Source organism: Sinocyclocheilus rhinocerous, unplaced genomic scaffold (assembly GCF_001515625.1).
Source record: "Sinocyclocheilus rhinocerous isolate Xijiao unplaced genomic scaffold, SAMN03320098_v1.1 scaffold371, whole genome shotgun sequence".
Classification (NCBI taxonomy): Eukaryota; Metazoa; Chordata; class Actinopteri; order Cypriniformes; family Cyprinidae; genus Sinocyclocheilus; species Sinocyclocheilus rhinocerous.
Window position 1 is genome coordinate 85,519 of NW_015624205.1, and position 23,263 is coordinate 108,781.

General features: G+C 38.5%; 1 protein-coding gene across 1 annotated transcript in view; it reads left to right on the forward strand.

The window, feature by feature from the left end:
• LOC107739381 (ranBP-type and C3HC4-type zinc finger-containing protein 1) overlaps nt 1–21,529 on the forward strand; it is a 24,641-nt gene extending 3,112 nt beyond the window's left edge. Inside the window, exons 2-14 of the mRNA XM_016551482.1 lie at nt 5,814–5,988; nt 11,275–11,358; nt 11,574–11,715; nt 12,109–12,199; nt 12,325–12,649; nt 12,919–13,031; nt 13,235–13,408; nt 17,610–17,770; nt 17,881–17,992; nt 19,621–19,800; nt 19,931–20,029; nt 20,742–20,885; nt 21,120–21,529. Of these exons, the coding sequence (XP_016406968.1) occupies nt 5,814–5,988; nt 11,275–11,358; nt 11,574–11,715; nt 12,109–12,199; nt 12,325–12,649; nt 12,919–13,031; nt 13,235–13,408; nt 17,610–17,770; nt 17,881–17,992; nt 19,621–19,800; nt 19,931–20,029; nt 20,742–20,885; nt 21,120–21,200 (1,881 nt within the window). The 3' untranslated portion in view covers nt 21,201–21,529. The remainder of the gene's footprint in view (nt 1–5,813; nt 5,989–11,274; nt 11,359–11,573; nt 11,716–12,108; nt 12,200–12,324; nt 12,650–12,918; nt 13,032–13,234; nt 13,409–17,609; nt 17,771–17,880; nt 17,993–19,620; nt 19,801–19,930; nt 20,030–20,741; nt 20,886–21,119) is intronic.
• The last annotated feature ends 1,734 nt before the right edge of the window (nt 21,530–23,263 follow it).

Sequence of the window (23,263 nt, forward strand, 5' to 3'; positions counted from 1 at the left end):
ATGTTTCACTGTAGACATCGTCCGATGCCAGTTTGGTAGACATCACCCAACCCTAATAGTGAATGTAATGCATAGTTAAAGGAAGGGCAGGTGATTTGGTTCAGAAACATTTTTTGTTATGCTGGTTGAAAGTCTCTTCACATAACCCTAATAGTGAATGTAATGCATAGTTAAAGGAAGGGCAGGTGATTTGGTTCAGAAAAATTTTTTGTTATGCTGGTTGAAAGTCTCTTCACATCCCGATAGCAATCACTAAGTTAAGTGGTCTAAATTTATTTATATGCATTTATATAATCTGTGGAAGGCGTAGGACCATAAAATGTTCGTCCAATCAAAATGTTCGGTCCGAAGATTACGATAGGCTGTCCCCCCTGCCAGTCAAAATATGTATTTTGCATACCTCAGACATGATATGTCATCAGCATGTTCCAGTGACAATGAAAGGTGTTATTATTGTAATATTACGCGCTTTGTACTGTAATGTTTCTTACCGATGAATGAGAAGTGAGGTCATCTGACAGCGTTGCATTCAACCCTCCACCAATGCAGTCTCTCATCGTGTCGCTGGTTAGCCTCTGGTCTGCCTGTGAGCTTTCATGTGTTTTGGAGGAGGCGTGGCTTTGAAGAGGGATTATGCAGGGTGGGTGGGGATCTTGCTTTCAAAGCTAGATTGCTGTTGCTAGCCTTTCCGAAATCACATATCCTACCTTGAATCTATTGAACCATTTACACAGATTTTAAACTGTGATCTAAAAGAATTTGTTGTTTTGTGCCTCCCTCTGGTGGACAACATTAGTATTACGGCCTTCATCTCTCATTTCCATTGATATTAATGACTGACATTTTATAAACTGCTGTAAGCACCCAGGGCATCTGAGTAGTGGGGGAGATTTGGGACCATCCTGCCAAATTTGGTGTTTCTAGGACTTACGGTTTTGGCTGGCCAGACACTTTTAGGGCAGAAAAAGAATAATAAGAAGGAGAATATAGCTGCAAGTACAAGCAGCAATTACCGGGGTTCAAGTGTTTTAAGACCTTTGAGCAATTATAGACATTTGAAGATGATTTTACCCAGAAAGGCTGAAAATTAATAAATAAAATCACTAGAAATATTATTTAATGATTTATCAATTTTGACCAAATAGGTAGCGCTGCTCCCAAATTAATGTGGTCTGGTGAACTAGGTGTGATGATGACACGCATAGTTTTTGGTGCCAATATGCCAAAGAATTGCAGAGAAACAGTCTTAGATCCATTTTGCACTAGGTGGCACTGTGTCAAAACTTTGCAGGTAACCTCAGGACAAACTCCAAGTTTGGTTTGAATCCGATAAAGCATTGAGGAGATATATGCCTTGTCCAAATACCCACACATGCAGTCTTTGCACTTGACCATTTTGACTACTTATATGACATATTTCCTGTTTTTGGTCCAAGTGTTCAAGTGAGCATGAAGACCACAAGTGTGTGTAGAACTTTTCATTACCTGATGGGACACACTTATAGTATTGTAAATATGCAAGTGTTTACAAAGCTTTATTTTTATTTTCAATACTTTGCATTTTAAAATCAACTTCTAAATGTCTGTTCAGTAGTCACTATAACAGATGACACAATTTAATTTTGTGGTGCTTCTAGTGATAAAAAGCAGTTGCAAATGTTGTACGTCCTATCAGACATTTCTCCTTACTCTGTGTATGTGGTAAGTGAACTTTCATGTACTGTAATGCAACAGGCTACCGCTAGCAAGCGTCTAACCTTTTAGTGGCTCCATATAACGCGTTATTTGTTTCACGCTTCGGGCACACCCCTAATGTTTCACTGTAGACATCGTCCGATGCCAATTTGGTAGACATCACCCAACCCTAATAGTGAATGTAATGCATAGTTAAAGGAAGGGCAGGTGATTTGGTTCAGAAAAATTTTTTGTTATGCTGGTTGAAAGTCTCTTCACATCCCGATAGCAATCACTAAGTTAAGTGGTCTAAATTTATTTATATGCATTTATATAATCTGTGGAAGGCGTAGGACCATAAAATGTTCGTCCAATCAAAATGTTCGGTCCGAAGATTACGATAGGCTGTCCCCCCTGCCAGTCAAAATATGTATTTTGCATACCTCAGACATGATATGTCATCAGCATGTTCCAGTGACAATGAAAGGTGTTATTATTGTAATATTACGCGCTTTGTACTGTAATGTTTCTTACCGATGAATGAGAAGTGAGGTCATCTGACAGCGTTGCATTCAACCCTCCACCAATGCAGTCTCTCATCGTGTCGCTGGTTAGCCTCTGGTCTGCCTGTGAGCTTTCATGTGTTTTGGAGGAGGCGTGGCTTTGAAGAGGGATTATGCAGGGTGGGTGGGGATCTTGCTTTCAAAGCTAGATTGCTGTTGCTAGCCTTTCCGAAATCACATATCCTACCTTGAATCTATTGAACCATTTACACAGATTTTAAACTGTGATCTAAAAGAATTTGTTGTTTTGTGCCTCCCTCTGGTGGACAACATTAGTATTACGGCCTTCATCTCTCATTTCCATTGATATTAATGACTGACATTTTATAAACTGCTGTAAGCACCCAGGGCATCTGAGTAGTGGGGGAGATTTGGGACCATCCTGCCAAATTTGGTGTTTCTAGGACTTACGGTTTTGGCTGGCCAGACACTTTTAGGGCAGAAAAAGAATAATAAGAAGGAGAATATAGCTGCAAGTACAAGCAGCAATTACCGGGGTTCAAGTGTTTTAAGACCTTTGAGCAATTATAGACATTTGAAGATGATTTTACCCAGAAAGGCTGAAAATTAATAAATAAAATCACTAGAAATATTATTTAATGATTTATCAATTTTGACCAAATAGGTAGCGCTGCTCCCAAATTAATGTGGTCTGGTGAACTAGGTGTGATGATGACACGCATAGTTTTTGGTGCCAATATGCCAAAGAATTGCAGAGAAACAGTCTTAGATCCATTTTGCACTAGGTGGCACTGTGTCAAAACTTTGCAGGTAACCTCAGGACAAACTCCAAGTTTGGTTTGAATCCGATAAAGCATTGAGGAGATATATGCCTTGTCCAAATACCCACACATGCAGTCTTTGCACTTGACCATTTTGACTACTTATATGACATATTTCCTGTTTTTGGTCCAAGTGTTCAAGTGAGCATGAAGACCACAAGTGTGTGTAAAACTTTTCATTACCTGATGGGATACACTTATAGTGTTGTAAAAATGCAAGTGTTTACAGAGATTTATTTTTATTTTCAATACTTTGCATTTTAAAATCAACTTCTAAATGTCTGTTCAGTAGTCACTATAACAGATGACACAATTTAATTTTGTGGTGCTTCTAATTAAGTGATAAAATGCAGTTGCAAATGTTGTACAAATGAAATATCACCACTACTCATTTGCAACAATAAAACGTGCAATGTGTTTTACTACCAAATTGTAATATCTAATTATTAATATTTAACATACATTGGAAAGGTTTCCGTGACCTCTCGCGAAATCTCGGCAAAAAGTCAAGATTTATTTTCAGAACATGATGTATGATGGTATACACTAAGCCTCGAATACCACTCCGGAGCTGTATTCGAGATGGTGTGGATTTAGTGTGCGTTAAGGGCACTGCGCTTTGGCGTTTTTAAGACCTTGGACAGTCTTGCGCACTTACTTCCTGTTGCGCGCACGCGCTCTCAAGTAGCCAAGACCGTGAGTGTGGGTATTTGGACAAGGCAATAGCCTCATGTCCACTTTGGCGAGCTCTTCGTCAAATTCATTCATGCATTATTCAAGAACAGTTGGGTAGGCGTGTCGCAAATAATCAATATATCGCGCAATATACAGTGGGTACGGAAAGTATTCAGACCCCCTTAAATTTTTCACTCTTTGTTATATTGCAGCCATTTGCTAAAATCATTTAAGTTAATTTTTTTTCCTCATTAATGTACACACAGCACCCCATATTGACAGAAAAACACAGAATTGTTGATGTTATTTTATGATTATATATTCAGTCTTTAAAATGACAATAATATCGCTTAATCGCAATTATTTCTGGTGCAATATATCGGACAACAAAAAGTTGTTATTGTGACAGGCCTACGGTTTGGTATATCAAAAAGCTTTTGATAACTTTTTGTTAGGACCATCTGAAGATGGTCTGTATCAATTTTGGTGAAAACCGGACGAACCTTCTAGGGCAAGTTTGAAAAAGTAGCCTTTTTACATAATGTCAAATATTTAATGAACTGTTTGATTGACAGCAGTGGTTCTAAAGGTAAAGTCGTTCAGAATGAGGAAATCTAACATATGATATGAATAATGTGTGTACGTGTGAAACACTGTGTGATATAGAATGCGTAAAACCTGATATCGCCATCTAGTGGCTGATTTCTTTCAAATTTCTCAGACCTCTAGGGAAATGAGTCAAACAGGTCCATTGAGTTTTGTTACGATCGGCCTCTGTTAACCTTGTCTAATGGGTTCTCAAACTTAAATGGCCGATGGCGGCCATATTTTTCGAGATACGAAAAACACTGTGTGCCAAATTTAAAGTCAATCAGATTAACAGTTGCATAGTTACAACCATTTTCATGTTTTTTCCCTGTTACAGTGCCACCAATTGCTAAGACTTCCCAATTCGTTTAATTTGTTCAAAGATTGAGCTAATTCATACGTGTTCTGAGTTTGGTGAAAATATCTCATTCCATTCAAGAGTTATAGCCATTTTAGTAAAAGTGGCCCTGCCTACTTTGAATGTTTTGGCATCCTGTTGCAAGTGTGAATCACAGATCGAAATTTTTTTGATAACTTTTTGCCATGAGGGTCTCTAGATGATGCATGTCAAGTTTTGAGTGAATCGGACAAGTGGCCTTTGAGGAGTTCGAAAAAGTCGATTTTTCAGAAAATCCAAAATGGCGGGAAAATTTTAATGACGAAAATGAAATCGGAGAAAGCCATTTTGTTTGTCTTGAGCCAAGGATTCCAGTAATATAAGACACTTGACTCTACAACAAACGGTCTACGTGTTCAATCACTGTAGCGCTCCCTATTGGCCAATCGGGGCCATACCTTGTCGATGTCTCCCCATATTCTCTTTGCGCTTGAACCACTCATAATAAAAATCCTTACAATTACAATAGGGTTTCAGCGCTTCGTGCTTGAACCCCTAAAAATCAGTACAAATACAATAGAGTTCCGGCACCTTCGGTACTTGGACTCTTAATAAAAATTTCAACTTAGTTAATTTCAAATATGTTTCATATTTAATTCTTTATCCTTTTGTTTTGCAACAAAGTAGACATGCACTTTCAAAAATGTGGTTGTTGTCTAGGATTGTATTATTTGGGCACATTATGACCGATTATGTATCCAGAGGTAGTGCAAGATTTGTAGCAAGTGAATATTCATACAGACCCAGGGTCTTTGAGATCCCAAACAGAAATAATATAAAATTATTTTATTTCACATTTGAGTCCTGCTATCATTTTGAAATCTCATTACACTCACACTCCTGATAATGTTGTTTTGAAAAGATAGCTCTTGTGTACACAATGATTAATTATAATCAGATTAAAAAATAACAACAATTTAATGAAAATATCTGATAGCTCATAATACTGAAAAAAAAGGAGTTAGATGATAAAAAAGTTAGTAGATAGTAAGTTTTAAATAGGCTAGGTCATTTATTTGCTTGTGAGAAATTGATATTTCCTGGACTGTATTGTTTTAGTAGTGAAATCACTGAATTATGTTAAAGTAAATTAACTCCATTAGTTTTTGTGTCTCTCTGTTTATTTTCATTTAGTCCGTTGCTGAGTTCGACCTCAAGACTGTTCGCTATGAAGTCAAGTCCCCACAGTGCCATGAACTGAGTTTGGCAACACCACCACACGATCGTATCACTTTCAACTTCCGCTGTGAGCAGGAAGCACAGGAGTGGGCCACTGTGGTGATGTCATCACTCCGTGAGGCACACAGAGGTTTGGCCTCCTTCTTCTTTCATCCAGTAGTTTGTCACTTTTGTTCATTCATTCATTTATAAATCCGGGTACACACTGGACAATTTAAAATAGACTTATTACAATTGTTGTAAAAACATGAGCCCAGCTATAAGCCATGTTACACTGGGGTCTCAATTGTCATTAATTCAGACTGTACGACAGTCAAGACTCATTAAAAACACATATATGCGGGGGAGGGGGGGAAAGTACCCTATATAAGCGGTGCTGAGCGGCATTTCATCAGAATCTGTTGACTGAATAAACCAAGGTTATGTCAGTAACCAGAGACGTTCCCTTTCGAGATAGTCTCTCGATGTTGCGGACAGCTCGGAGAGGGAGGGTGGGTCTACTGAACTGCTGTATGTGCGTGCACACAACGGCAAGATATAAAGCGGTGAGACGCAGCACTTCAAAACTATCAGAAAACCGCTGTCATAGACAATATCACAGCAGTTGCAGCCGCCTCGCGCCCCATAGAAATCTAATCACTAAATCATTACTCCCCACTGACAACCTATCAATGTCAGAATGAACACTGATATGACAGCTACATACACTTGAGCGTGGAGGGCATACGGCCGTCATCAGAACACTTGTAGAAAAGACAAAACTACTAAAAACGGGCAGCTGACAGGGTCTTGGCCTTTCGAAGTGCAACAATTTTCCAAGGCTCTCTACCTATGAGCGTAGAGATGCCTAGTAAACAGTGCGCTCGCCTCTGAATGTCTTCTGCACATGCTGTGACAGTGAGTCTGACGTCGGCAAACTGCGTTGAGTGGCCAGATGCGCAAATTCCATAAGTCTGTGCTGGATGCCAGACTTCAGTCGCTCGCTTGAGAGAGGGGATCTCTCCTCAATAAAATTAGCCATTCAGGTCCCGAGAACCAGGGCTGCGTGTGCCTTGTGCCTCGATGTATGTCCGCCCCGCGATTTGGGATGGCGGGGATACAGACAATTCAACAGACAGGAGGTGCTGGTCTGCCCATGTCTACAGGCTCATCACGAGCATGAGAAGATCACCCTCTTCATCAACGGGAACCACCTTGGTGATTTATGAACACCATGGCCGCCATGTTGTCCATGCGAATGAGAACATGCTTGTGATAGACCTAGAAACAGGTGAACTGCTCCGAGAACCAGGCAGATCCAGGCAGGTCATCAGGTACCTTTTCTCCTTGTCTGTCCAGGCACAGAATTCTGGGCAACCATCGCACAAGGCTGCTGTCATAAAAGGCTGTGCTTCCCCAGAGGGCCAGCGCTTCTAGGCATTTGTGAGTCACCAAGATGCACGTTAAGCTCAAGTGTGGAGCCCGTGCAGGAACGCACACTTTCAACCATAGTTGAAGCAGTCCCAATGTGCCAGATAACATTACAGTGCGAATGGTCTGAGGGAGTGTTCTGACAATGCACTCATAACGCTGAGCGTTTTGAAGCCTGCAAGGTAGTCAGCATTACACTGTTGAGACGGGGCAGTCTGTGTCTTTTATATGGAGCATAGTTCATCCAAAAATGAAAATTGTCATTAATTACTCACCCTCATGACTTTCCAAACCCGTAAGGTCTTTGTTCATCTTTGGAACATAAATTAAGATATTTTTGATGAAATCCGAGAGCTCTCTGACCCTCCATAGACAGCAAGGTAACTACCACAGCCAAGGCACAGAAACGTAGTAAAATCATCGTTAAAATGGTCCATGTAACATCAGTGGTTCAACCGTAATTTTACAAAACTACGAGAATACTTTTTGTGTGCAAAGAAATAAAAAATAACGACTCATTATCGAAAGTGATACGACGCATGCGCTGCGCCTTGTTTACGAGCAGAGAAAAGCACACGCATGCGTTGTGTTACTCTCGATAATGGCAGTAGATGGTAACTCGGGGGAGAAGAATTGTTGAATAAAGTTGCTATTTTTGTTTTTTTGCGCACAAAGTATTAACATAGCTTCATCAAATTACGGTTGAACCACTGATGGTCACATGGACCATTTTGTCGATGTTCTTGGTACCTTTCTGGGCCTTGAACGTGGTCGTTACCTTGCTGTCTATGGAGGGTCAGAAAGCTCTCGGATTTCATTAAAAATATCTTAATTTATGTTCCGAAGATGAACAAAGATCTTATGAAGAGGTCTTATGGATTTGGAACAAAATGAGGGTGAGTAATTAATGACAGAATTTTCATTTTTGGGTGAACTATCCCTTTAAGGCAAGGGGCAAGAGAAAGAATATACTGACAGGCTACAGCCTAGTATCTCTTGTATTCTGTCTTCCATCTTGTCACTCTGCACAGTGAAACAACCATAGCACAAAGACAACCAATAGTGCCTGCATTAGGCAGGGAAACCGAGAGAAGAGTAATAGCGGGTAGACTTTATTGTCGTTCCGACTATAACGCTATGCGGCACTTTCCTCATCCGAACGGATGGCATTTCGGCCACAAGTTCTCTGATTTCACAGCTGGCTCAGACTACGTCCACACGAAGCCAGAGCTTTCCCTATCCGATCTTTTTTTTTCACCTCGTCTCAAGAAGGTCCACACGAAACCGACACAAAACAATGTAGTATACATGCCAGACCAGTATGTGGCGCTGTAATTCTGCCACAGAGGTACACTAAAAATAGAGAAGAAAACTTGGACTATGCGCATAAACCTTGCGCGTGGTATACAAACGAACATGGAACAGGCTGATTTATACTTCTGCGTGGGACCTACGCCGTAGCCTTTACAGCGTAGGCTATGTGTCAGTTTTCATTTATACTTCTGCGTGTTGTCCGCGTCGACGTGCAGTACACATGCAAACCGCTAGTCTGCTATGTAGCATAATAAATGATAAGACAATTATTATTATTTTTTAAACATTTTATATAAGAAGGTGTAACATTAAAATATATTAAAGTACACACAAAACTCAAGTACATGGAGGGAGGGGTTCTAGCAGGCCAATCACAGTGCTTGCGGTCCGCGTAGAATTGACGCGCTGTTAGATTTTTGGAGAGGTGCACGTCAGTCTACGGCGTAGGCTACGGTGTAGGGTGTGCGTCTATGCGTAGGCTACGGCGTAGAATGTGCGTCTATGCGTAGGCTACGGCGTAGGTTCGACGCAGAAGTATAAATTGGGCTTGACTAGGGGCGAGACGTGGGCTGATGACGTCATCGTTTCAGAAAATATACGGATTCGCTGTCCACACGAAAACGCAAGGGACCCGGTTTCAAAAAATATTGGTTTCACTCTCCCAAAACGTGGATCCGTCTGGACGAAACGCCTATACGATACAAAATGTATGCGTATACAGCTAAACGCGTGTGGACTGGGGCCTCAGGCTCTATGCAAGAGTCTGAAGCTGGGCTTTTTTTTTAAAGACACTTTACATGCAGTCGCACAGAGCTATGCTAGCTGTAACGCCGGCCGATATAGCGGTCAATGTAAGCAACATTACACATCTGTATAAAGAGAGTGGCACAGCCAACGCCAGCATATCGTGGTCAGTGTAAGCAACACATCTGTATGAAAGACATCGGCACAGCCGGTGCTTATCATATAAGGGTAACACGCTGTTGCAGCGCCAGCAGATATAGCAGTTAGTGGCCAGTGTACATCATAGTACTCATAGTGGCCAGTGTATGCAACACTACAGTGTTGCAGTCGTGTACAGTGGGGGCAGTCGTGGCCTAATGGTTAGAGAGTCGGACTTGTAACCCGAAGGTTGTGGGCTCGAGTCTCCTATCCGGCAGGAATTGTAGGTGGGGGGAGTGAATAACCAGCGCTCTCTTCCACCCTCAATACCAAGACTGAGGTGAGACCCTTGAGCAAGACACCGAACCCCCAACTGCTCCCCGGGCGCTGCAGTAATATGGCTGCCCACTGCTCCGGGTGTGTGTTCATGGTTTGTGTGTGTGTGCACTTGGATGGGTTAAATGCAGAGCACAAATTCCGAGCATGGGTCACCATACTTGGCCACACGTTTTACTTTCAATTTCACACATCTGTATGAAAGACAATGGCACAGCCGGTGCTTGTCATAGAAGGGTGACGCACTGCGGCAGCGCCGGCAAATATAATGGCCAGTGCAGGCAACACTACATAACGGCACAGCCGCTTTTTTTTAGCATTGCAGTGCGGGGCAGTTGGGTAATCCTCCTAAATGATATCTCAGTCCGTTCTCTGGAGGAACGCATGGACGTTCATGAAGCACTTAGTGATCATACTTGTTTAGTGTGATTCAAGTACAAATATAATCAAGTGTTTAATAATGTTTAATGTGATCTAAGAAGTGTGATGTAAGAATTTTCTATTTAATGTTTTCTTCCTTGTTTCTTTTGTTCTATTTTTTTTTTCTTGTTACTACTTTCACTCTACTCCAGGTGTGTCAAACTCAATTAATCATGTAGTTTTCAAATAAGCCTAAATGACTTGATTAGTTGGATCAGATGTTTTTAATTAGGGTTGAATCTAAACTCTGCAGGGCTCCGGCCCTCCAGGAATTGAGTTTGACACCCCTGCTCTACGCCATATTGTTGCTCAAGGGAGTGTTGAATCTGCCGAGGTTTACAAGCATCAGTGATACTACTACCTCAGAGGCACCTTCTGTCATTTTCTTTTAAGTTTGATTGTTTTCTTTAGTATTTTTGGACTACAAAAATGGTGGAAAGTCTATATTTGAATTTAGCCAAAGTGCTAGTTTTGTTGTTCATGTTTGACTTTTTTGTTGATTGTTGAAAATAATAATGTGAATCTGAGATTGCATTTAAACTATTTAAACCAAAGTACTAACTTTTGTTTGATTCCTTATTGATTGTTGAAAATGTAACTCTGAAACTGAAGTTTAATTTGAACTTAAACCCAAAGTGCAAAGTTTTTCTCTGTTTGTTTGATTCTTTATTATTCAGTTCAGTTCAGTTCAGTTTTATTTATCTGAAAACTGAACTTTCTTTGTGTGGGAATCTGATTCAAATAATTTTGTAACTGTTGGCTTAAAGAGCTATTCTGGGTGAAAACAGTGGTATTTTAGAAGATTGAGCTTGTCTGGCACCCGAACTAATTCGATCAAATTGTTTAATTATTATTTTTTTATATATAAATTCCCTTTAATCTACTGATAAAATTTTCTTTGGGCCCGCCACCGCTACAATTGTATAGTGTGCACCTGGCTTAATTGTTTATTACCTCTAGTTTTATCTACTGGCTTTGCTTTTCCTTTGACTTTTCCTTATTTTTTTTTCCCCCGGGGCTTTTAAACCACTGTGTCTCTTGCTCATCTTTTCAGTGGCGATTTGTTCCTCCACTGAAGAAAGACAGCTACCTCCTCAGCCTCTGGATACGCAGAGCAGTGCACCCATGCCACGCACAGGTAACCAATTGTGCCCTTGTTTTAATTTTCTGTTCACGATCAGCTGCCAAACAATAAACAAAGTGTCAATTGTCTATTATGTTGATGCAAATATCTCTGCCTCACCCACTTGTTCTCCTTCCATTTCCGATTCTTCCTTCTATCGCACTCCTTAACCATCCAACTTTCTCATTCTTGTCCTTATACATTTTCATCCTTTCTACTTTTCTCTCTAGAGGAGATATGTGCGGAGCTGGTTAGCGCAATAGAGGCAGGTGATGTTCGGGCGGCATCTGTCTGTGCATCATCTTTAGCCAAACAGAAAGCTGCTCTGAGCATTCAGCCATCTAAACGAAATTACACAGACACTGAAATTAGGTAAATTTCATGATTACAGACACTCACCCACTCAGTTTAACAATGTGTCCTAACCAGACAGAAAGCAGCAAGTGATCAAAAAAAATTTCAATTGCTTGTTAATAATGTTTCATTAATGAAATGAAGTATTTTATTTACTAAATTTATTAGTATTATTTATTAGCATTATTAGTTCACCCAGAAATGAAAATTCTGTCATTTATGCATGCTAATGTTGATCCAAACCTGTATGACTTTATTTCTTCTGTGGAACACAAAAGAAGATACTGTACTGCAGAATGGACCAACTATCTTCTTTTATGTTCCACAGAAGAAAGTGAATTATAATTTATGCCAAGTCAACACACATTTTGACAATTCTGATCTCAGCTAATGCATTGATTTATCATGCAGCCTGGCTGTGGTAGTAGAAGATGCATCCTCTTCCTGTTGTGTCACAGTGAAAGTCGTCCCTCACTCCACAATTGGTGCTCTCAAACAGCAGGTAGGTGCAGATTAACATTAACCAAATAAACATTATTTCTTGTCATTCTTTCAGTGCCATGCGATTCTGACAAATACCTTAGTTATCATTTAGCTTTGTTAATGGCACAGTTTTTGCTCTTTAAGGTCTTCACAGACTATGGTTTTCATCCGCGCGTGCAACGCTGGGTCATTGGCCAGTCTTTGTGCTCTGATCACCGCTCTCTGGCTTCTTACGGAGTTCAGCAAGATGGCGACACTGCGTTCCTTTATCTCATTTCTGCCCGTCAGGCCCGTCTCAGTCGCGGGCTTTACCAACAAGATCAGGAAAGTGCTTTGCTCATGCCGGCTTTGGTGTCAACGACTAATCAGCCCCACCAAGAAGCAGTTACCAATGGGCCAGCACTGAACACAGCCTCAAGACCATACAGCACCCTGCCTACAAGACTTCATAACAGCCATAATACCCTGAGTGTGTATTCCCAGTCTCTAATAAGGCCACCAGTCAAAGTCATAACATGCGTTTACACATAGACCACAAACAGTTCATATTTAAAAGTCATGCCTTCTGCCTCCAGTTTTTAAATTGCTAAATTGCTAAATCTCAATATTTCTGATAAATTATTAGAAATTACTAAACTGAACACTTTATTCTCAATTATCCTTTGTTTAAAGTATTGCACAATTAGCAACTGTGTCTCATAACTTGCTTATTACAACTATGACCTCTTGACCTCTCAGGTGACAGTGCGGGAGGTACAGAGAGGTTAGGTTTGGGTGAAATTCGTGACCTCATCAACCTTGAGCTGCCGCAGTTGAATGAAGCCCTGGCGCCCAACAGAACAAGCACACAGGTACAAAATTATGTGCACACACAAACAAGTTTTTCTTTAACATTAAGGGCAGACATTTTATACGATATTGAGCCTTTGATAATATTTGAAATACATAAACAGAAAATATGTTTCACAAAAGCAACAAGTATGTAAATACATAGATATACACATATAATGAGATTATGGTGCTTATTTGAATACTTGTTTTTGTGGGTATGTAGCTGGGATGGGCCTGCCCAACCTGTACATATATTAATAAACCGACACGTCCCGGCTGTGAAATGTGTAGCGCAGACAGACCTGAAGGCTACACTGTTCCCGGTAACTACAGACCAGATGCTCTGGAGCTAAGACGCATTCAACAGGAAAAAAAAGCAATAAGGCAGTACCAACAGGTGAGGCTCATGAAATTCAATTGAGAAAGCATAAGCACATTTTGTACAATAATTCTGCCTGCTACCACTGGAATATTCCACTTTGTTGTTGTGATGTGGAAATCATTGGGAACAGATGAGACTGGCATGTTGCTTTTGCTGTTGGCTTATACATCTCATGCACACCTACCATTTTACATCTACGCTTACACCCAGGTTTAGGACAAAATCCTCAGGTCGGCATAGTAATTTGGTTTGTATTCATATAAATTGAATGAGAATGAATGATAGAATTTTAGCAATTTTGAGAATATTAGTATTGGCTGTTAAACGGTATTGTCTGTTTCAAAATTTACTGATAGCCTTTTTTCAAAATGTAGTAGTGAATTTCAATAAAGTTGTGATAACTTTAGTAGTGACAGAACTTTTCTTTCATATTGTGACGTATGTCTGAGTGTAACAGATAATTGAAAAAGAAAAAATGAGGCAGAAGTCATTTTTACTGGAAGATCTAGTTATGATATGTAGATTAAAAATTATGAGGTTAAAAAAAGAAAAACATATATACAAATCGTTCACAATGAGAGCTATAACATGCATTTAGAAAATAGACTGAATTTTCATTTCATGATGACTTTAAATGAACGCTTATATTTAATATTATAATTTCAGTAATTGTTTATGCGTCTCATTTGTTACCATTTAAAATGTTTTTTTTTTAGTACATCAGTATTATATTAGCCATTGGTGACTTATCATTAGAAATCATCAATCATTAAAAAACCCATAACAGCTGACCACTATTAAAGAGCTACTTTCACTCATCTCTAAGGTTTTTTTTGGGGGGGGTAGGATAAAGCCTGAGTTCTGATTGACTCCTCAGTCTGAATCTCTTCTCTTTTGTCTCTATTTTTTTTTTTAAGGAGAAAGGGAGAAGAGAGGAGCTGAGGGGCAACAACTCACTACTGCACAACCTCGACCAGGACTACTGATTCATGCGTGCACACACACTCTCAGTGCATAGTCTCTAACAAACCAGGCGCACTCGTACTCCAAATTCAACCACAGTACAGCTGGTATACTGCACTTGTATATGCCTGAACAGTTCACTGTTAATGAATTTGATTCATGCCAACCTCATCTATTCAAATGCAACTTTTTTTTTTTTAGACCACTTACAAAAGCGACACATTTAGACCCATTTCAATAACACCTTTATAATTGAACACTGCAATAGTCGTACAGGAAGTAATTTTTATAATATTAATGGCAAAGACATCTATGATACCATTACTTCACTTGGTCTAATAAAAAGCTTTGTTACATTGTCTTGGTTTAAACCTTTATTCAGGTACAGACTCTTTTAATGTGCAGATGCCTCAACCAGATGACATATAATACTGTATATCTTTGTAAGTAGATGTAAGAAATGACTCCTACTGCACCGCTTTTGCAGGAATGTAGAGCATCCATTTACGTAACCTGTTTTATACAAGTTCAGTCTGATCTTGTCTGACAGTATCTTGTAAAATAGTTTCAAATTCTCATATATTCAAGATTTTAGTCTTGGATTTTTTTGAAGTGACCGTTTCAGTTCAGAGATTATAGATCCCTGAAACTATAAAAAATTTCCCAGGATCTTTATTAAGTGCAGAAGGACTTACTGAGTTTTGTGATGGATCATCCATCAATGCACTTTTTGTTTACTAAACTAAACACCAACTTTTACCTTATCCTACATCATTGCAGACTGCAGCTGTTCACACAAAAGCAACATTAATTTTGCATTGATGTTGAAACTAAGATGAAATTAAGAGAGGCAAAAATAGTTCATGTAAATGGTGTCTGACGTGTAAAGCCTGTGTCATAAGACCGTGCAACTATTTTACATTTTGCCGAATTGGTGGCTTATTTGTATGGTTTTGTATGAAATTATTTGTACGTTTTCATGCATATTTCCCACTGACGGTTGGGTTAAGGGGTGGACCTTCATGCTTGCTTTGAATCACGTCATACGAATTCATACAAAATCTCCACTTTATTAAATAGTTGTTTTCTCATGAGATCTGTCTGGACAGTTTTGCAAAGACCTTTGACTGTGTTGGGCCAAACTCATAAATACATGCATGCTAAGAAAATATGTTGTATACATGTTTTCTGCTACAGAATTTTGCACTCGAGCATAAAGACTTAACTTGGTGAAAATGTTGTAGACGGCGTTTTTTGCTCATACTGCTCATAATATTTTAGTTGACAAAAATATGCTGAAAGAGCATTTAGTAATTACCACAGTGCCCATGAGCAATGCGTTTAACCCCGAGTTACTCTATCAAGACTGGCAGTTAGTGCATTATTTGTGCAGATAAAACGCATCTGCTAAACGATGAATAGGCCTAACCAGTGTGAGAGGGAAAGAAACAGGAAGACATGTCTTGTTCAGTTAGGGCTGTAATGTAGCATAACTTGTTTGTCTGTATGACTGGGCTTCATTCTTTCATGTTAGCTCGTGTGTAAAATAGCCTTGAATTTAAAAAAGACAAATGGCTATGCAAATTAACTATGTGGCAAGCTCAAATAAAGGTTTTTTAATAGGTACATAACATTCACACCAGGGTGTCTTGACTTTTTATTTTTGTATTTTTTTTATGTATGTGTGCATACACTGAATATAAGTAATACAGTTCTGGTACATTTAAAAGCCTTATGTTGTTACTTTGTCGTAATTATAACTATAATATGGTTGATCAGTTTAAACGTGTAAGGTAAGTGATTGCATTCATGTTGCATGTATTCACAAATATTATGAAAACTGCATATTATATATTGCAGTTATGTAATTTGGGTGTCACTTTATTTTATAGTGTTCATGTATTTAGTCATTCTAATGAACTACATGTACTGTTATTAGCATATATATACAGTTGTGCTCATAAGTTTACATACTCCTTGAAGAATATGCGAAATGCTAATAATTTTCACAAAATAAGAGGGATCATGAAAATCGCATGTTATTTTTTTAAATTTAGTAGTCTTGAATAAGCTATTTCACATAATGGATGTTTATATACACTCCACAAGACAAAATAATAACTACATTTATAAAAATGGCCCCGTTCAAAAGTTTACATACCCTTGGATATTAATACTGTGTGTCATTTCCTGGGTAATCCACGACTGTTTTTGTGTTAGTTGTTCATGAGTCCCTTGTTGGTCCAGAGCAGTTCAACTGCCTGTTGTTCTTCAGAAAAATCCTCCATCTTCTGCACATTCTTTGGTTTTCCAGCATCTTCTGTATATTTGACCACTTTCCAGCAGTGACTGTATGATTTTGAGATCCATCTTTTCACTCTGAGGACAATTGAGGGACTCGTACATAACAAATACAAAAGGTGAAAACATTTACTGATGCTGAAGAAGGAAACATGATGCATTAAGAGCCTTGAACAGGATGATGTGTACATTTTTCTTATTTTGATTAAAGGTCATATTTTTTTCATTTAATACTGCACTTCAGAAGCTACATAAATACATACATGTTTCCCAGAAGACAAAATAAGTACAATTTACCCTGATCATCCAATTCAAAAAGTTTACACCCCCCTTAATGCATCATGTTGCCTTCTTGAGCATCAGTAAATGTTTTCACCTTTTGTATTTGTTATGTATGAGTCCCTCAATTGTCCTCAGTTTGAAAAGACGGATCTAAAAATCACACAGTAATCAAATAAAATATTTATAATAAAATAAAAATCATAATCAAATAAAATATTTATTTCTAAAGCTTTCATAATGTCTACTTGATACTTTTCTCATTTAACACAATAATGGTTTTAAATTATCTTTTGGAGGTATTTTCACAGCTTCACAGATTAATTAATCGTCACATCATGTAATTAATCAGATTAAAAATCGACTGACAGCCCTAATGTGTGTGAGTGATTTCTTTTTATCACACTTCTGCACATTTCACACATCACTGTTTTCAAAGGCAAATTTATAATGTGTGCACATTTAGACACAAACTCTCTCATTTAAACTAATGAATTCTCAGAAATGCCATTGGGATCTTGTAGGTTTTAGACCCTGTTTCTGTCACATTAGTCTTCAAGATACAGTCAGAAGTAACAGCACATGCAGTGTGTTTTCCTCACATAGTCTATCTATGGATGCCCATCCATGTGTGCTGCTTTAGTTCTGACAGCTATTCTCTCTGTGTCTGTAGGCCAGAGAAGCAGAACGCAGAGAGAACTTTGCACGTCTGGTGCGGATAGACGGACAGGATCTGGTTCCTAACCCAGAGAGAGTGGAGTGCAGGATCTGCTATGTGGAGCTTGAGCCTGGCGAGGGAGTCCTGCTCCGAGAGTGTCTCCACTGCTTCTGCAAGTGAGGAAGACAGAGAGTGTGCTGCTGTAGCACATACAGTACATAGTGATATTTAGTGTTCTGTATTGCCATGCAGTAGTTAAGAAAACCCTCTGTGTTTCTATGGATAGAGAGTGTCTGCGCTCTGTGATTCTGATGTCGGAGGATCCTCAGGTGGCATGTCCATACAGAGACGAGGCCTACGCCTGCGACTGCATCGTGCAGGAAAGAGAAATCAGAGCTGTGAGAACTCATTCATTCATACCGCTTTTATTTTGTCTACAAAACTACACCACTGTCTATTCTGGCTAGATCCACACACTGAGGAGTGTCTGTAGCTATATGTCATTCTCTCACTCTGCTGTTGTGACACTGTCCATGATGCTGGAGCACAATTGACAGAAGACCTGGAGCAATGATGCCCTGAAAGGCTTTCAATGACAGTGCTATTGGCTAAAATGACCTGTGCTGTCAAAACTCACTGTAGGGAGTCATTTTGTAGCCTCATCTATTTAAACCAGTATAATTTATATATACGTTTGTTTGTTTGTTTGTTTGTTTATTTATTTATTTAGGGGCTGGGTATTGGCATACATTTTACAATTCGATTAGAGTTTGGTTCACAAGCTTGCAATCTGAATAGATTAAATTCGATTCAATATCTTTTATTTTGAATATATCAAGTAGACAGTACATGGCAAATTTTCTCAAGGAAAAAAAATCTCTACTAATTCAGTAAAATATACATGATAGTCACTTGGTACTACATTACTATAAAAATAACAGATTTGTACACACACTTAAATTACTCAAAATTTTTAATGATAAAGTTATAATACTAACTTTTACATAATTATGTTTCTCCAATTCGTTTATTTTATATATAAACATGGTGTTTTGATGGATTTATTAAAAATAAATTAAATATGGAAGAACAGTAAAGATTATAATGAATATGTTATATGGTACATATATTTAGCGAAATGCTCCTCTAGAGTTCGTTTTTCTAGCTGAGTTTATGGTCACCGATGTGTTTTTTTCTGAGGTAAATGTGCCGTTACGTGACATATGTTTACAAGCTGTTATATTGAAACACTGATTGAACGATAACATGAGACGGGATATGGATTTCGGTAAGTTGTACTCTTTCTTTTAACATCTTCGGATGTTCATTCATGTTTATTTCGTGCTGTAACTGCTATTAAAGCGGAGGAGATGATCAGCCGCAGCCGCTTCTCTTGAACAGAGACGCTGTAGTAATCTGTCACCACATTAAACAGCGCCAAAACTGCATTTACTGTTTGAATATTGTAATAAAATGGACAGAATTTGAAACGAGACTTTATTTAATATCAATAGTAACAAAGCACAAAGCTTATTGCGATTTATTGGATGGGAGGCATGCTACAGTGTTCCATTCATTAACCGAAAACAGACTAGACTAATCGATTCTTGGGATTTAAGAATCAATATTACTTCGTAAAAATGAGAATCGATTAAAATCGAGAAATCGATAGTTTTTACCCAGCCCTAATATTTCTATTAAATGTCTCTATCATTTTAATTTTTCGGTTTTATTTCAGTTTTAGTTATTTTAGTACATCAAGTTAAACTAAATGAAAATGAGAAATGTTTCCTTGACAACTTGCTGAAAAAGATCAGTTTAAGGGGTCTTTTTCTATTTTTTTTTTTACATTTATTATTGTTAACTATAATAACCCTACTAAATTCTAGGGCTGCTGTTGTCCTGATAATGTACTTATATGGTTTCGTATAACATCAGATAGGAATCTAACGAGTGATTTATTGAATGAGTACAAGTAACTAATTTATGCTTTGCATTTTTTGGCTATGCTATCTTTCTCACTCAGCTGGTGTCAGTAGACGATTATGAGCGCTGGTTGCAGAGGGGTCTGTCTGTTGCAGAGTCTCGATGTGAGGGCAGTTATCACTGTGCTACAGCAGACTGTCCCGGCTGGTGTGTTTATGAAGATACTGTCAACACTTTCCACTGCCCAGTGTGCAGAAAACACAACTGCCTGCTCTGCAAGGTAAAGTATGTAGAATACTTAAACACACTGAACCCTTAAACAATGACATTTACATCTAGGTTTTTCTTTCTCTGTTAGGTTCTCATTATAATATAAGGTAAAGGACTTTGGCTTTTTTTCCTCTGCTTAGGCCATTCATGAAGGGATGAATTGTAAGCAGTATCAGGATGATCTAACAGCTCGCGCCATCAATGACTCTGCAGCTCGAAGAACCAGAGACCTGCTGAAGGTCAAACACAAACAAATCCTTGTTTGTATATCAAAGCTCATGTTAGGAAAGGCCCTTTGTCATGTGACAACATCCTGTTCCTTACTCGTCATTCTAATATTCAGACACATGTTTGGTGTTTAGCAGATCACATATTTTTAAACCCACTGTATTTCAATTGCAGTTGAAAGTTTAAGTTATAAATGTTCATCTCCCTTTTTGTTTTCCCCCCCTCTATCACTCATACATGAACAGAATGTTACTGTCACTTTTGATCAATTTCTCTTTCTTTCTTTCTTTCTTTCTTTCTATTATTATTTACCCCAAACTTTCTGTCCCATCACTCACACAGACTCTTGTTAATTCTGGAGAGGCGATGCATTGCCCTCAGTGCGGCATCATTGTGCAGAAGAAGGAGGCTTGTTTGTATATCAAAGCTCATGTTAGGAAAGGCCCTTTGTCATGTGACAACATCCTGTTCCTTACTCGTCATTCTAATATTCAGACACATGTTTGGTGTTTAGCAGATCACATATTTTTAAACTCACTGTATTTCAGTTGCAGTTGAAAGTTTAAGTTATAAATGTTCATCTCCCTTTTTGTTTTTTCCCCCCTCTATCACTCATACATGAACAGAATGTTACTGTCACTTTTGATCAATTTCTCTTTCTTTCTTTCTTTCTTTCTTTCTATTATTATTTACCCCAAACTTTCTGTCCCATCACTCACACAGACTCTTGTTAATTCTGGAGAGGCGATGCATTGCCCTCAGTGCGGCATCATTGTGCAGAAGAAGGAGGGCTGTGACTGGCTTCGCTGTACTGTCTGCCACACTGAGATCTGCTGGGTCACCAGAGGACCACGCTGGGGGCCCAAAGTAAGAGCATTTTCACAAGACTGGGATATAAGCTTTTCTCTCTTGCTCCATTGGGTATCATCTCTTTATGAAAACGCGCAAGGAAAGGTCATAGTTTTTAATGTTATACAACAGTTATACAAAGCCAGAATTACAACAACCTACAGATTCCTAAAAATGCGTTTTTCAAAACCATTGTTAATTGTTAATATTTATTAGTTGGAAACAGAACTTCATCTGTCTTTCTCACTTTAGGGTCCTGGAGACACAAGTGGAGGCTGCCGCTGCAATGTCAACAAACAGAGATGCCATCCAAAATGCCAGAACTGTCACTAAAGGGAAGAGCAGAGAGAAAGGAGGAGGTACGATTAAGAGAGGGAGAGAGAGTAGTGTCATCTCATGGCAGTTTATGACATTATAAAAGCTTTTGACAGACATCAGGGTTGCCAGGTCTGCATAACAAAACTAGCCCAGTCACAGCCAAAACTAACTTAGTTGCGTTTTAGGTGGTCAAAACCCTGCTTCCAGGGAGTCCCACCTTGGTCGAAATCACGTTCCGGGGGGTGGGGGATTTCACGGACTAAAATAAAAACAGTCCACGGCAGCAGTATGAAAGTAGATCAATTCATGGCAACACTGACAGACATACACTTTGAGTGTGAGCTGACATACAGTGGGTACGGAAAGTATTCAGACCCCCTTAAATTTTTTATATCGTCCACCTGTTTTTAGCTTTCAGTTCAGTTTTCTGATGCTTTTAACTGAAATATGTAATGTCTGTTGTGCAGCAAATGTTTCAATGGTGCATTTTACATGAGTAAATCATAAAGCAAATGAAGGCACCGAATGGAATCCACTTGAAAGCGAACTCCTTCTAATGGATGGCTACTGTATCAGTCCAGTCAGCATCCGAATATTGTGTAATTATTTCACAGAAAAGCTTTAAATTCTCTCAACTGTATTTTAGTAAAACTGTGATGTTGGTGGCATATCAGAACCTTAAGCAACAGAACATTGAAAATTCTATATAATCTTAATCATAAAACATTGTGATAAAAATAGATTTTTAATACAAAAAATACAAACAATGCCACATGGGAACGTTTTTACACATTTTTTAATCTGTTCATTAAAAAATGTATTTTACCCATCTGATCAAATGATCCCAGGAGGACAAAAGTAAAGCCAAAGCTGATCTGAAGCTGCCAATGAAAATTAACATAAGGGATGATTACAATGCACTTACACAAATACTTGTGTATTTGTCTTGTCTTACTCTTAAAGCTATACTACACTGTTAAGACCTGTTACTGAAAGTGCCTTTTCTTGCCTGTTTTCGTCTACGTCATGTAACCACTTACATGAGCAGTCGTTTTGCGGTGTTACATTATTACTGTTATTATTTTAAATACTGAACGTTGCAGTTGTTGTAGATTTGTGATCCAGGATAATTTATGTGTGCAGCAGTGTTTTCCCTTCACCTTTCCTACCAACCAAGAGACATTGTGTTTTGTGCGTATGTTGCACATTTGTTCTGTAAGCTTAACACAATTCAGTATACTGCTTTAAGATTTGATTTTTTTTGTTTGTAAGTTGGATGTGATTAATACGTAGCCTAGTTAGTTAGTATTGTTTTAATGTTACATTGCTATGCTAATTTAAATAGAAGTAATGGTCAAGAGCAGGGACCTGAGGCTAGAGTGGAAAGTCTTCAAGACTGTTATAAGCCAAAGGACTGATGTAGCTTTAAATCTATGCACTAAAAGAAATGTCAGCATCCAACACATCTACTTATGCATCAAAACGAACATTTCAAGAATGTTTCCACGAGTCTCATTATTCAATCAAAGAATTTTCTTTACCTAAAAGGGTAGTTTTTTTTTGTTTTTTTCCCCAAGCATTTATATTGTTGTGACTGAGAATCCAGTGGAATTATGCAGTAAGCTTGTACAATTGTCTTGAGAGAGGGGACATTCATCCTTTCTCATGATGTCATGAACCTCACTAATGTTCAAATATGTGCACTATGAAGTTTTAGTGTATTTGCATGTACCACAGAAGAAAATGAATGACTAAAAATGGAAAGGTCCCTGCACCTGCAGAAAACGTACACTTTAATTCAGTCGAATAATCTGACCTCAGGATTGCAAGTCTTAAAAAGTGCCTTACATATTACAGCACTGAGCACCTGTATTGACAATATTTAAAGCTGTTAAGATACTCTCATTATTACATGTTTGGATGAATTTAACATGCTTCACATTTCGTTCTTAAAAATAAAAATAACCAACCCGTATTTTATTGAACTGTTTTGTACTTTGTTCTTCACTGTGGGAATTGAAATGCAAACACTTGCTAAATGTCATCAAATCAAATTTCGGTTCAGTCACCAGACATAT